Source organism: Silene latifolia, chromosome X (assembly GCF_048544455.1).
Source record: "Silene latifolia isolate original U9 population chromosome X, ASM4854445v1, whole genome shotgun sequence".
Lineage (NCBI taxonomy): Eukaryota > Viridiplantae > Streptophyta > Magnoliopsida > Caryophyllales > Caryophyllaceae > Silene > Silene latifolia.
The window spans coordinates 318,912,161-318,928,039 of record NC_133537.1 but is presented as its reverse complement, the minus strand read 5'-3'; the positions used below and the strand labels follow the sequence as shown (position 1 = coordinate 318,928,039).

Genomic DNA, 15,879 nt, shown 5'->3' with positions numbered 1-15,879 from the left:
AAGCCAAAGTAGTTGAATATTGCTATTTTTTCAAAGGTAAAATGATGAAAAAAAACAAACAAATACCAAAATAAAAATATACATTTGAGAAAAAAAAAGAAAAAAAAAACTATTAGTTATTCACGTTGATGTCGTTAATCTTGTAGTTAGTCTCCAATATATAATTATTTAAGCTATTCTAGTATTTTACTTCTCCATATAGTCTTCTTTTTCCAACGAATCGACCCTATAATAAAAAAAGTAACTAAGTAATTAGTCTGAATTAACCAACAAAATAGTGAAATTTGTTTTATGCAATATTATCGTTGTTAACTTAAGTTTCCTCTTAAATAGTGAAAGAAAAAGGGAATGGGAATGAAGTTGTAGAGATGTAAGTATATTACCTTTGAATAGCTCAACACCACAAATCTTGATAGCCCCTAAATGAGAACAAAACAAACACAAACGATGAAATTGAAAATGTGATGAACATTTCATAGCCCAATGGAACTTACATAAAAAGTAAATAAATTAGTTAATAATTTTAAAACCATAATACACTTGTCTTGATGTTAATAGAATGATAGGAAAGTTTAGAGATACATTTAGTTCTAGAGACGATAGAGATAAGAAAAATTTTGGCTTATAATTTTTCTCTTCCATAAAAAATATATAAAGAATTGACGATATATATGAATGTTCACTATCAAGTGACACGTGACACATGAGCGTTATGTGGTGTACCCCTTTTGCTTTTGGTCTAAATATTTTTCCTCTGATTCTAGCTATTGGAATTCTAGTCGTTAAAACATAATCACACAATAATATCTTCTCTACCGAAGATGTCTTAGTCTAGTGGCTAAGACAGAGGTATTGTGGACAATAGGTCCCAGGTTCGAATCTCTCCTCCCCTATATTGTAATGCGACTAAGTGTGCGCTTCGATTGACCAAAAAAAAAAACAATAATATCTTCTCTTAAAGTCTGGTTTTATTACCACTCATTGCCGGTTTAATGGCCATTAATTTGGTGATTTTTTGGCATCTCTATGTGGTTGTTGGAGCATTTTCTTCACTATAAAAGCTTCCATTCTCCAACAGTTTTACACACACAAAAATACAGAAACATTATCTCTATATCTTTTATAAACTATATTCTGAGAACAGTTCCCACTTCCGTCTTTGCTTTGGTGTGCAACAATGTGCGGAAGGAGTCGTTAACCCTGGAATCGGTGACCATGGAACCCAATGAGCACCTGTGTAGGAGTCTAACTGATTTAGGGCAGTATCTTACACGACGTCTCGATTAAGGTTATATCGATCAGATAAGTTCATATTTCCTACAATAGGAGGCGTTAACCCACTTATTTATAAGCTAATCTCTTCACTATTATTCTACCGATGTGAAACAATGCCCCTCATACATATATAAGAAGAGACCACAACATAGTCGGTGTTATCAGAGAGTTCTGTTTAAGTTGGCAACATGATTGAGCATTTTTGTGCGTTGGAAAATTTATTAGGGCCAAAGTTCGAAATTTAAAAATTCGGAAAAGTTCGAAATAATTACAATATCCGTAGACGGCAAATTTAAAAGTTCGAAATAATTACAATATCCGTAGTCGGCAAATAATTGCAATATCCGTCTTATTATTTCAAAAAAAAATAACCTATTTGAAATAAAAATTTGCATATTTTGGGAGCAGCCAACTAGTCAAGTGTCATCAAGTTGACGAGTCCTAAGTTTTCTGCAAATTACCGCCGCCTCATCCCCTCCTAAAAATCCTCTACCTTCTGTCTACCTTTCCTAACTCCTAAGTTTTCTGTAAATTACCGCCGCCTCATCCCCTCCTATCACCGCTGCTCCACCTCCGATTCCGCCGGAGGTTTGGCCCTTGTGTCTGATCTCCGGCGGTTTCCCTTACCTTGATCATGGGTAGATTTGGTTCTGTCCTTTAATCTGACATGTTTCCTTCAATCTCCGACTTGTCTTAGTATCCGAGGTGCGTATTTGTCCAAATCTGCCTTCATCATATCTTATGCCTCTTTCTTGGTTTTTGATTAATTTGCTTTTGATCTTAGTCAAGCTTTTCCAAGAGATTTACCTCCCCCGATTTGATTTGGTTTTTTTTTTTTTTTTTTTTTTCTCATTTAACACCAAGGAGTTTTCCTTCAATCAGAGACTTAAATCTCTTTTCTATGTTTGTGTTGAGGTTTGTCAGGTTGTCAGTTTATTATCTCTTAAGGCCTGCAATTTTATCTCTTATTATCTGCTTGTGACTTGGAGTTCCAGTCTTTCTGTCACTCTGTTGTTCTTATTTCTTTACACTGCAATTTCTTGCTTCTAAGCCGATCTCTGGCTCTATGTGCAAGTTTCTTTCAGCGGTCTTTGGTCGGAGGTTGATAGGTCCTCGTATTTTGGTGGTTCCCTTTTCTTTTGGGTTCCTTCTCCCATGGTCGTCAAAATCTTTCGGAGGTGGTTGATGGTCGGTTGTTGAGGCGGGTGGGGTTGGTTGTAGTTTAGTTTATTTCCTCATTTCTTCGTTGTTAAGCACCCTGCTTTTTCTCTAGTTTCTTCGTCTTTAAGATTTCTAATAATGGATTATCAAATTTTTCTTCTCAACCTTTGCGATTTAGTTGTTTTTACTAATCATGCTTTTGAGGATGATGCTCTTGCCAAGTGGATTTTGGAGATGGGAACGCTGTCAATCTCAAACATTAGCTTGTTAAAGGATAGGGGTAATACTCTCGTTAAGGAAGGTAATTTCCCTTTAGCTGTCCTTCATTACAATTTAGCCCTTCAGTTTTTGTGTTTCCTTGGTCTACCACCCTTATCCGACTAACCCTTGGGATCCTATCTTGCATTTTCTCTTATCCTAAACTTAGCCTTTTGTGAATTACGACTTTCTAATTTCTCTAAGGCTCGTCTTCTCTGCAACTTTGTTTTAAATTTTGAACCCTGCAATGTTAAAGCTTTGTATCGTAGAGGCTTAGCTTTCAAGCAGATGAATTTACTCACCGAGGCTCTACATGATTTGGAGTCTGCTACGAAAATTGACCCAAGCAACAAAGATATCACTCGTGAGCTCTTTTCAGTTGTTAACGATTTAGCGTTAAATATTAACGGAAAGCGTGTTGCTTATCCTTTTGATCCTCTGGCCTCAACCAAAAAAGGTAAGAAACCAGTTCCTAGTTATTGTGTTGCTGACAACAGTGTACCTCCTTGTGAAGCACGGATAGTTTCTAGTTCTGCAGAATCGTCTTTGACCACTGATGTTCCTTGTGTTCAAGACGAGATTGGTACTAGCTCAGACGTGATGGAATTCCTTATTGAACCATCTATGTCAGTTCAGAGTGATGAGCGTTCTGACCCTGCTCCATCCACAAACACTAATTCAGAACCTACCCAAATCATCTTTGAGTCCATGAATGAAAACTACTCGCCGTCAGCATTTGAAGCTGCTACTCCGTCCTTTGCCTGTACCCCGAAACAAGCCAAATTTGGTTTCACCAACAAAAAGCAAGGCCACAAGAAATTACATTTTTCTGCTCAAGACTACAATAATTTGTTACTCGGAAAGAATATCGAGTTTTTTCACCCCAGATCTGGGGCAGTTTTGAGGGTTCGCCCCCTCTCTCCAAAAACTATCCAGCCGGGAACTCTCCATGACGATAAGTCATGGGATGCGGCAGTTCCTATGTCTGATCATTTGCCGGATATAAGTCCGTCAACGGATGCACCTTTGCAAACTGATTCTGGTTCAACGGATGCATCGTCGGTTCAAGATGAATGCCTCGTCCAAACGGATAAAAAGAAACGCCTTTCTTGTGACAGTTCTTGTGCTAATAAGGTCTCCATAATCCAATTTAAATTTGACGCAGCTAGGACGCATTCGAAAGAGCACGTCTGGCAGAAAAGGTTTCGTTCCTCTCCTCGTGGACAACTAGCCCGTGCCACTGGTAGTTTGAAAAAGAGAGTTTCGGTTTCTGTCACGTGTTTATCTTCTTTTTGCAGGTACACCACTACTAGTGTTGCAGATAGCTAGGAAGACAAAGAGGCGAGATAACTACCCGATTCAGTTCGATGATTACTACCCACCATTCAAGAAAAGTCGTCTTGGTGTTTCACTTTGTTCTACCTTAGAGTTTAGTTCGGTTAATTGGATGTCGAGTCGTCTAGCAGTTTTCGGTACCCGCCCATTTGACAATGGGTAATATGTAACTGACTTGTTATGTACACCTTCTTTTATTTATATCAATTTACTATTGTCGAAAAAAAAAAAAAGTTGACGAGTCCTGTTTTAGCTGTCAAGTGTCAACTTTGGGCAACTTGGCTGAGCAGCGTATTTTGTGCGTTGGAAAATTTAACCAAAGAAAATTCATTAATGGTCCCTGCTACCATCCTCATTCCACCATTCACGAACTCGAGAGGGAAGTATTTGGAACCTTAGAGACTATTTCCCGTAACTTATTGTTAGATAACATGTTAAAGGATTCATGGGTGTAAATAAATATGATGTGTTAGGTGGAGAGAATCGGACCCTAGATCTTTCCTTATTGTTAAATCGTTATTTCTATTAGTCTCGAAATATTAATTAACAACAAATTTCGCTTGTGATCTCTCACAACCCTCTCTCGTCTCTCCCACCTGCTCTCCTACCATTACTTTAATTGGTGTGAGAGGTCACAAGCTTGTGACCGTCATAAATAAAAATTAACGATTAATTTAATAGTTTTGTTATTCAATTCTTAGGTCATGGTTTCGTGGGTATGACGAAAGGAATTACATTTAAATTTTGGACGGAGTCAGGCTGTTCTCGAGTCAGACAGGAGTCCGAGACAGCAACTTAAAACCAAGACGTTATTTTGCTCGTAAATTTATTCATTGAACTTTACTGCAAGTGACCTGCAAGTCGACTACTATTGCAAATTTATCTTAGCATGATGTCCTAACAAGAAATAGCTTTTGTGTTATTAATACAAATATAAGGTTGTATACATTCAACCTTCTTATGCATGAAGCACTAAGATAATGTAGTAGACTCGATCCAAACAGACGCAATCTGCACCCTGCCCGATCGATACATTTACCAGGTCCATAAAAGGTCCGAGACGCAGCAAAAAGTATGACTTACAACATATATCTAGTGGCAGATTATAGCAAGTCCCTCGATTGTAAATAGTGATTTTACAGAGCAATTTAATAACTCAGCAATTGTTTAAACAGGGCTGTACATTCCAACACTCTCGAAACTCAATCACCATGTTTTCCTCCGGAAGTGTAACCGTGTGTAAACATCCATTGGTGTAGGCAACCCGTCAGTGCTGCATCAATATAGTCTCTCTCAGTGTCATATTCATAGTCGCAGATACTAATTATCCTCGATTTTCCACGCGGTGTTGGCCACGTCTTGAACACGTGGCGGAACTCTTTTATATTATCGAATACCGTGGCTTCAGGACAATTACTTATTCTTACATGTTTCAGATGTAAACTCATTGGAATGGAAGTCAACATCGGGCAATCATCGATGTACAGTTCCCTTAGTCGAGGAAAATAAGGGGCTGGTTTCGATATTATTAGACGCATTTTCTGCACCCCTGGACACGATCCTGGCCACCACCCTTTCAACATGCTCAACTCTTTAATGTTAAGTCGTTTGAGGCGTGGAAATAATGTTGACCCTTCACCCAGGCCGGGCTTGACTTTCAGCATGTATTCCACATTTGGCAACTTCTCAAGGGTGAGATATTTGAGATGAGGCAATTCTCCTAGCGAAGTCAAGCACCCAAAGAAGATACAATGCGAAATATTCAAACTGACAAGATTAGGGAGATGTGATAATGCCGAGTTATCTTCCCTCCTCAGCCATTTAGGCATAAGCTCTCCCATATATCCTTCCAACCTCAACTCCTTGAGATCACGGTGTGGCTGCATCTCTTCCAGCAACGCTGTTGCTTGATCACTCTGTAAGCTTTGGTACTCTTGAGTTCCATATTTAAATTCAATATGAATCTTCTTTAGACGTTCTTTATTCCTAAGATAACCTCCTTTATTGTGGTCTTCCTTGACACAGTTTGGATTATCATGGACCCAAATCCGGACTTCAAGAAACCCTTTGAGATTACTCATGGATCGCAAGCCTTCCAACCCGTGAAAACATTGCTTCCCTTCTGAACTTTCCTGCCCCACTACAAATAAACCCAGGGTGTGTAGACTGGTTAGGAAATCCATGCCCGATGGCATATGACTCAGGTTTCTGCAATTTGTTACGTTTAAGGTGCTTAGGTCAAGTAGCTTGCTCACATCTTTTGGCAATTCCTGTAAACTAGTGCAGTTAGATAAATCTAAAGTCTGCAAATTAACGAGTTTATTGATTGAAACAGGAAGCGCATTTAACATCTTAGACCCCGAGAGATTCAAATACCTCAAATGAAACAGCTCACCAATTGATTCTGGTAAACTTTCTGCACATAAATCACTCAAATCTAATGACCATAAACATGCCCAGTTCGCTAGTGGATTACCCGCTAGTAACTGGTCAGAAATACTCTGACACCACTGCTCACGAACTTGGACGCAAGTACGAATGTTACTCTTGTCGAAGGTCTCTTGTGGACAAAAGCCATACAAAAGAGACAGGTGACGAACTTTCTTACCCACTCTGTGAGCATCAAAGCTTAATCTAGAAATATCCTCGCCAACCACTTGTTCAGCAATATCATGCAAGAGATCATGTATCTTAAACCATCTAATCTCCCCCCATTCGTCCACCTTTAAATCTTGGAAAAAACACCTTTGTAACAAAATAAGAAAATATTCTTCGCCCACATATTCGGTGGTGATGTAGCCTTGAGCCATCCAAAGGCTAATCAACAGTTGCTTATCAATCACAAAATCCTTGGGAAAGAGAGCACAATAAGAAAAACAACTCTTCAAGGAAAAGTCAAGTTGATGGTAACTTAGCCTTAGTATATTGTTTATAGTATCATCACTTTCACTAATATTAGCTAGTTCCTTATCTCGGAATGATTGCCACTTTAACTTAGGTTCACCGCGCAAAAGACTTGCTACTACTCTAATAGCAAGCGGGACATTTTTACACTTTTTCACAATCTCTTTGCCAAGTTCTAGCAATTCATCATCAGGATTTTCCCGTTGCCGTTGTAAAAATGCCATACTTTCAAACAAACGCCATGATTGCTCTTCCGGCAAACCTTGTAACTCATGCACTTGAACATCTCCTACGATTACTTCCGCTGTTTTTTTCGAACGTGTGGTTACTAATATGCGGCTCCCACTTGCCCCTACCTTCAAAATCTTTTCAAGGTCCTGCCATTTATGGTAACTTTCGATCCACACATCATCTAACACAAGCAAATATTTTTTCCCTCCGAGTTGTTCCCTAATTTCAAGATGCATTTGCTCCGATGAGCTTGAATTGCGCCTATCACTTGTAGATAGTTCTTTCACAATCTTGCTTAAAATCTCGGTCAAATTCCACTGATCCTGATCTGCGATGCAAATCCAACTTTGCGATTGGAATGCACTCAAGACCCTAGGATCATTATAAATTAGTTTGGCTAATGCAGTTTTTCCTAACCCTCCCATCCCCACAATGGCAACGGAGGATACCTGATTTGGTTGATCAACATCGTCAGAGTTCAGTAACATCCCTACAACCTTCTCCAAATCTTCGTCCCTCCCAATTATATCATTTTCAGACACGAAAGAAGATGAATCCGGCTTTATAAACCTCTTTGGCTTATTGTCAACCTTAAAAAGAAACTTACTACTACTTGACGCAATATCATCCAATTTCTTATTAACTTTCATAACTTTGTGAGACAGATTGTGAATACGAAGACTAAAATGAGAAAGGAATGATCTCACCTTGTTAGACAATTTATTATGAGTCTCGTTGACAGCTTTACGTTGCTTGACTAGAGTCACGAATTCATCAAGCACGTCATCAGCTTCATAAATTGCATCTTTGAGCTCTTCAATGTAAATCCTTTGTTGAGAACTGAGAGCACCTTGCTTGGCATCAGCATCCACTAGAACAGACTCGACGATGCTGACTGTTTTTCCTAGACGTTCAAGCTCGTCTTTATATTGATACAAGGAGAACGTGGACTTGATCTGATCCAAAGTTTGGATAGCTGTAAGGATAGTTTGAACAATAGAAAGTACCGTTGCCAAGTCCATTTTGGGATGATTTAGAGACAGCAACGAAAATGGGTACAAAGGAACGAAGGAGGATGCTTTTTGATAAGGTTGAGTATTGCGTTAAACTTGCTTTGTTTGATGGGGCCATTTATAGGAAAATCATTAGGCACCACTTCGGTTTATCAGCCTCTTATCTACGGATCAGATAAATGATTTATCTATGTAACTAATGACTCCCAAAATCATTGGCGGAGCCAGGACTTTAATTTAGGGGACGGAAATTTCAATAAAGTCCAACTAGTAACAGTACAAGGAAAACTTGGAAAAATATCGTTTTATTATTTCAGAAGAAAATGGCCAGTCTGAAACAAGAATTTGCGTATTATGAGAACAGTTAGTATCATCAAATTGATGAGTCCTGTTTTAGCTCATTTAATGATAACAATAATTAAGGCATAAAAGCGTTACAAAACCTTTATATTGACATGACGATCTTACATAACAATTTGCAAAGCGTCTTTAACTGTGACGCTAATCCCGTCATTAGGTGAAAAACTCTCACAAAAAGGAGAGGGACAAGTGACACCCCCATGTGCTCCCCCACTCACCTCTCATGGGTATTTTGTGAGAGGAAACGGTATCCGTCACAAGCTTGTGACGGATATCGCCGTCTTCAATGAGATTTTGTGAACTCGCCATAAGCGAGAAAAGTCATGAGTTAACTTCAAGTTATTTTTTCTGGTTAAGCTTAGAAAAGTATATGGAGTTGTAAAACAGAAAATTCAAAGTCGTCGAAATCGCTTTGTCGGCAAACTTTGAGACTTGTCAGTGTCATCAATAAATCATATTATCACTCGACAGTTAAGTGATTGAATTTGTCATGTATTGTTCATATGAGTAATTTCCTCACAACACAATTTTATATGAGTAACAAATTTTTTTCTCCATTACTTTTTTAGGATGAAATTACCTATTTAGTTCATTCCCCGCTGAATGAAATTTCGATCCATTAAAGATAATGAACGATGTCGCTCAATAATCTCAAGGAGACGATTTGTTTAGGTATATCCGTCCCAAAACTTGGTCAATCGTACTGTTGGGGCATATTCTGCACCCGCTGACCGAGTCAACATATTGACCTTGGTCAAACCAAAAGATAACAAGTCAACAAGAAGGACGGCCTAGCCGACGAAGCATGCCGGCCTGTCACTTGGGTCTCGGCCCCGGCAACTAGCCAGCCGAGAGAGACATATCCGTGTACTCACATCCAGTCCCCTCGGCATGGAGTCAACCAGGCCTGCCGGCCTGCCATGGGTCCCTCGGCCGAGGGTAAGACAGTCTTTCCACCTGCTCTGCTACTTGGCCACTACGTGACAAAAGGTGAAAGTCTATATATACTCCACTTCTCTCATTGAGAAAAGGACCCCAAAATCAATCCGAAAATCACATAATCTGGTATAAACTCCCTTATCTCTCTACAATATACATTGCCAAGTAACATACAACTTATCTCTCTAAGTTTACTGACTTGAGCGTCGGAGTGAGTACGTTCGGCCCCAAGCCGAGCCCTCAGTTTGTTTTATCTTAAACAGGAAAGAGTGAAAGAAAGAGACAAGCCGTGACATCATTCTAGCAGCTCACGTGGTAACAACACTGCTTCGAAATTACAACATAGAACGGCTAAAAACGATAAAAAAAAAAATGCATAATGACGATTATGGTGAAATCATGCAACGCGGTTTTTATATTTTGCGTTAATATATGCAGTGAAAGATTGGTAAGAATAAACTTTTAATACCCGTGTTACCTGCACCTAATACAACTAACACGAAATAAAACTTGTAAGTCATTAATTGTCAAAACAACTCAAAATCATTAGATAAAACTTGCAACTTACAAACCTTTCTCGGTAATCTTAAAATTTCCAAACAATCTACGAAGTATAAATTTGTTGATGACTATATCAAAGAGTAAGTCAGTATTCTTGAGTACCTTGCTCCTGAAAATATTATTAAAAAATAAATCAACTATTAGTACGTATCAACAAAAGATGCAACAATTCACAATTTAACATCATCAAGCTGATTAATAGAAAAAAAAAAAAACTTAAATGCAACAGGTTAGTTTGTGTATTAACAATAAGCAAATAAAACAAATATACCAAAAATATAAGGGGGATAATGAAGAATAAGAATTAATTGCATCCTTTTATAAATAGATTAATGTGTTCTAGTTGATTATGATACAAACACTATGAAGATTAGAATAAGTTTACATGATTATCTTTTAGCAATAATAATATAATAATTTATTAATTTATTTGTGTAAAGCACCTAACTTCTTATATGTTCATACGGTAGATTTGATTATGATAGACAATTAGGATTTAGGAGTGTTAGAACTCTTGTATTATAGTACTTCTTATTATTTTTATCCATCATAGGTAAAAGTCTCCAATTCATGCGACTTCTTTAAATACTAGGATAAATATTTAAATATATTTTTATAATAACTTAGTAGTTTAAAAAAAAAATTGGACTCTTTGTAATCGCTCGAAAAAAGTCTCATTTATTAATATAGACTAGACTAAATTTAATGCCCGTGCGATGCACGGGCCTAATTGTATTTGTTTTATATAATATGCTTATATATAATTGACACTTCAATATATTAACACAAACTATTTTTGTATGAATCAAACTTCTATTATTATTAAACAATAAAAGCTAAAATCATAAATATGAAGGTATTAGGTTTTTGTACCAAATTAGTCCGTTTGACTTAGGTTTAAGTGAAGGATAAGACCAATTACAACACATCTATAATATTATTATACGTAAATATTTTAAGCTTTACTCGACAGAATAATATTAAAACATCTAAAAATAAATGTCTCTTTAATTTTTTTAGGACTCTCTGTCAAGTTCTTAGGGTAGCCAACTCACAGCATAAAGATTAAAGAAGGCTCATAAGCATCGCTACATAAACAATTTAGATTACTATATTGTCAAATTTACTTAGAAAATACAACGATCAAATTTAAATGAACCAAAATTTTTGTTTCTTTTCCAAATACTACCTTCATCTCATTTTTATTGTCTTCTTTTTTACAAAATTTATCCTATTTTTATCGTCTCCGTTCTTAATTTAGTATGATGTTACTCTTGTTCTTAATTAGAGAGGCAGAGTAGTAATTTTATCAAAAGGCCTATCTTGAAAGTCATGTAGCGCTAATTTGAAGTTAAGTAGGAGAATGACTCTTGTAAAGCCAAACCAGATACATAGATTACGGTAAATATCTAACACAATGAACTTCAAAACAGTATACTACCATTAATTATAGCCTTATAGAGTTATAGGTATAAAGCGTCAACAAAAAGTATATATCTCCTTAATTAGTTTGTGAGAATAATAATAGCGATAATTCATTTCTTTTTAGTTGTATCATATGCTCCTGCAATTTCACGGTGCTTCGCAGATTCTTCCATCGCAGGGTTTTGTTTGCTACGGCTTTCGTATCCGTCGCAATGTGTCTCTATGATTCCTTTTTTTGTAGTTTAGTATGTCGATTATGCATGAGAAATGCCTTTTACTCCCTCCATTCAACTCCACACTACCATTATCTATTTTGTACACTATTCATTGTTAAGCCTTTAATTTCAATTTTCTCTCGATACATAAGTGAAAATATATTCATGTGGATCTTGTTTTATTCGTTGTTACGAGTACATTAAAAATATCTAACTTTTATATTTTTTGCAAATACGTAGCTAACGATATTTAGCGCGTAAAAGACGCGTTGGCAAACGTGAAAAAAAGAAAGTGGTAGTGTGGAGTTGAATGGAGGGAGTATAGAAGTAGTGATTATTAGATGTTCGGTCTTTCTAAACTATGAGGCATCTATTTCGTTTTGGTACTCTATCATAATTTATCATATAATCAAGTTTTACCCTACTACATTTACAATGTAACAAAAAGATGATAAAAATTAGGGAAAAGAAATTGTGATACTCTTGCATGTCTCTTTTTCTTTACCACGCCACTATGTTTTGTTTTATTTAATGAAAGCTTCATCTTTTCCTTGTTTCTGGACAGTAAGTGTTTCATACAATATACTCTCTGACAAGATATAACAATCCTAAAATGAACAAATAAATTCCCTATGCAGTAACCTAGCTACGCCACCGAGCCTCGTGTTAGTATGATGTTAGTATGTTATAAAATAATGGCAGGCTTTAAACACAATTCGGGATGAGACGGTCCCCAAGCCCAGAATTCATAAAACAATGCCAGAATAAATGAACAATGCCACAATCAGCAACTACGAAAAGTAAGATTGGTTTTTTCAGAATAAATCCATTCTTATATAATGAGTAAAAATCTCCAGAATAAATTCATTCTTTTACAATGGATTACTCGTATATAGTTATATATTAACAATTAAATAAACCAAACAAACCTTTAAATTAATTTGATCCGTGTTTTTCCGTGTGAATTACATATATATTAGGGTTTTTTGATAACTGCTACCACAAGTAAACCACTTTTTGAGAATTGCTACCAAGGTAAAAAAAGTTTGAAAACTGCTACCATAATCCTTGGTTCGGTTAAAATTCAGTACCAATTCATTAAACGAGGTAAAATGAATGAATCTCAGCCATTCATTTCAATCCTTAGATTAAGTCATATTTTCCTATTCCTATTTTGCCCCTTCCCTCCTCCTTACAATTCTTCTTTTAGATTTATCTTCTACTCCATTAATCTTTCTTCTATCTTCATCTTTGTTTCTTCTATCTCATTTATCTCATTTAATCTATTCTCATTCTCTCTCCTTTAATCTATTTTATGGGGTAAGTTCTTAACCTTTCACTTCAATTTGTGATAACTTTTAATGTTTTCTGTAACACCCCCATACTCCGAGTGCCTTACCAGGACCACTCAGGTATGGAGACATCACCATCTCGGTTGCCCGAGGTATGATAATCAAACAACAGCAATAAAGAAACAACATTTATTATTAATCGTTTAATGAATGAATACAATCCTTGAAACCCAAACTGATAGTACGATACATTATTCCAAACTGTCTATTCAAACTGAAATGTAAATAAAACTAAACTACAGCGGAAGACTCTATCGTCACGTCGTGGCCATCCCAGCTATCCCGTATCATCTCTATACCTGCTCAATATCTGCTCACCATCCCCGAATGGATCACCGCAGGTTTACAAAACAACACCGGGGTCAGTACTAATCACACAATCAAAACAGACAACAACAATAAGACAAACAGACAGCTGAACTGCCACACACACACACACACCCATCCAACCGTCTCAATCACTGATCGTCCACTGGACCCGCCCGCAGCGTGGGGGACCGCAGCCGTTCCCACCTAAGCCCCGCTCATCGTACGAGCGATAACCCCGTCCATTAATGTGCACATCCCCTTTCGTGGCGGGTTCCACTAAGGGCGAAACTAGGGCGTGAGATCACTCCCGCAAGTGACCCCACTCGGTAGAGAACGCATCTCGAGAACCATCAACAACACAACCACAATCACAAACACAAATACAATCAACAAATCAATTAACTAACTACAGCACATCACCAACATCCCATTATGGGACTAATACGAGTAGAAATCCTACCCGGAAAGCACACAAGCAGACGATATCTACAAAAATGTCTCAAAACGCCTCCTCTATGAACTCTCCTCCTAACATATACACATGAATACTACTATTCAATCACTTATTCATAAAAACCCCCAATTACTAAAATTAGGGTTTCACTAATCTTAACAAAACGTTATAAAAATTATGCTAGAAGCTTACCCTTGACGCAAGGAATCCAACGACACAAACTACGATGCAATCCGACCGTCTGAACTCCGGAAATTGTCAAGAACGCGATTAGGAAGAAGGACCAACTGCTTTCTCTCTTAAACAGGTTTTAGGTTTTGGCAAAAGTGTTTTAGAATAAAGACGAATATGTTTATATACCTTAATCGCGTAATTAACAAAACCCGAGAAAAACCCCCGATAAACCGGACACTCGATCGAGTACCCAAGGTACTCGATCGAGTACCCCCCTACTCGATCGAGTGCCCCAGCTACTCGATCGAGTGCCCAACAGGTCAGAAACTATTTTATTCTGCGACACACCCTTACTCGACAGAGTAAGGGCTACTCGATAGAGTACCCCCAAGACCATAAATACGGAGTATTACAGTCTTCCCTCCTTAAAAGGAACTTCGTCCCCGAAGTTCAAACCACTACCAAAACAAAGGTACTCCCATAAGCTTCCCGACTCGAAGGTCAAAATAAACACAACGTAAAACATGCTACCTAACCCAACTTATCCCGACAACATACCGACACAACATATACAAAAGGTGCATAAAACTCTTAGAAACTCTCGCGATCATCTCCTACCCCCCTAAAAAAACAAGGTTACGTCCCCGTAACCATACATACCCGATCAAAAAGGAAAGGGTAACGCTCTTTCATGATATCCTCTGCCTCCCATGTAGCTTCCTCGGTCTCATGGTTAGACCAAAGGATCTTAAGCAACACTGTCTCACCACTCCTGGTCTTTCTAACTTTTCGGTCTAGGATCCGCTTAGGCACCTCAAGGTACGATAAAGACTCATCCACTCTAAGCTCTCTCGCCTCCAACACATGTGACGGGTCACTCACATACTTCCGCAAATGCGATACATGAAACACATTATGTACTCTCTCCAAAGCGTGCCGTAACGCCAAACGATAAGCCACTTCCCCAACTCGCTCTAAGATCTCATAAGGCCCTATAAACTTCTGACTTAGCTTGCCTTTCTTCCCAAATCTCATAACTCCGCGCATAGGAGACACTTTCGTAAGAACCTTGTCCCCAACCTGAAACTCTATATCCCGACGATGTAGATCTGCATAACTCTTTTGTCGATCCTGGGGTCGCTCTCATCCGTTCCCAGATCATCTTAATCTGTTCCACCATCTCATGTACCATCTCTCGGTCCTAAAACCACTTTGCCTCGGACTATCGTCCCAACAGATTGGACTCCTACATCTCCTCCCATACAAAGCCTCAAACGGTGCCATACCAATACTAGTGTGATAGCTGTTATTGTAAGAAAACTCTATCAAGTCTAACCTCTGCTCCCAGCTACCACCGAAATCCATCACACACGCTCTCAACATATCTTCCAAGGTCTTGATTGTTCTCTCGGTCGCCCATCTGTCGCAGGGATGAAATGCTTTGTACTCATCTTCAAAGTCGTTCCCAACGATTCCTGCAACTCCTTCCAAAACCTCGATATAAACCTCGCATCTCTGTCAGACACTATGTCCTTAGGGACTCCATGTAACTTAAGCACGTTCTTTCGATAGGCCATAGCCAATTGTGCCTTAGTCCATGTATCTTTCATTGGAACAAAGTGAGCTGACTTGGTCAACCGATCCACTATCACCCAAATCATATTGTTACCTTGTTGACTCCTCGGTAAACCCACAATGAAATCCATGGAAATGGATTCCCACTTCCACTCAGGCACCTCCAAGGACTGAACCTTACCTTGTGGTCTTCTCTGTTCCCCTTTAACTCTCTCGGCATGTCAAACAACGGACACAAACTCAAATTGTCTCTTTCTTCATCCCAGGCCACCAAAACGTTTTCTTCAAATCTTTGTAAAGCTTGTCACCTCCCGGATGAACTGAATATGGTGTGCAAT

The 15,879-nt window shown here is 38.1% G+C and overlaps 1 protein-coding gene across 1 annotated transcript; it reads right to left on the bottom strand.

Moving 5' to 3' along the window:
• Window positions 1-5,231: 5,231 nt before the first annotated feature.
• On the bottom strand, window positions 5,232-8,186 carry LOC141620640 (putative disease resistance protein RGA1). The gene has a single exon (XM_074437459.1). The coding sequence runs from the start codon at window positions 8,184-8,186 to the stop codon at window positions 5,232-5,234; it is 2,955 nt and encodes a 984-aa protein (XP_074293560.1).
• Window positions 8,187-15,879: the final 7,693 nt, after the last annotated feature.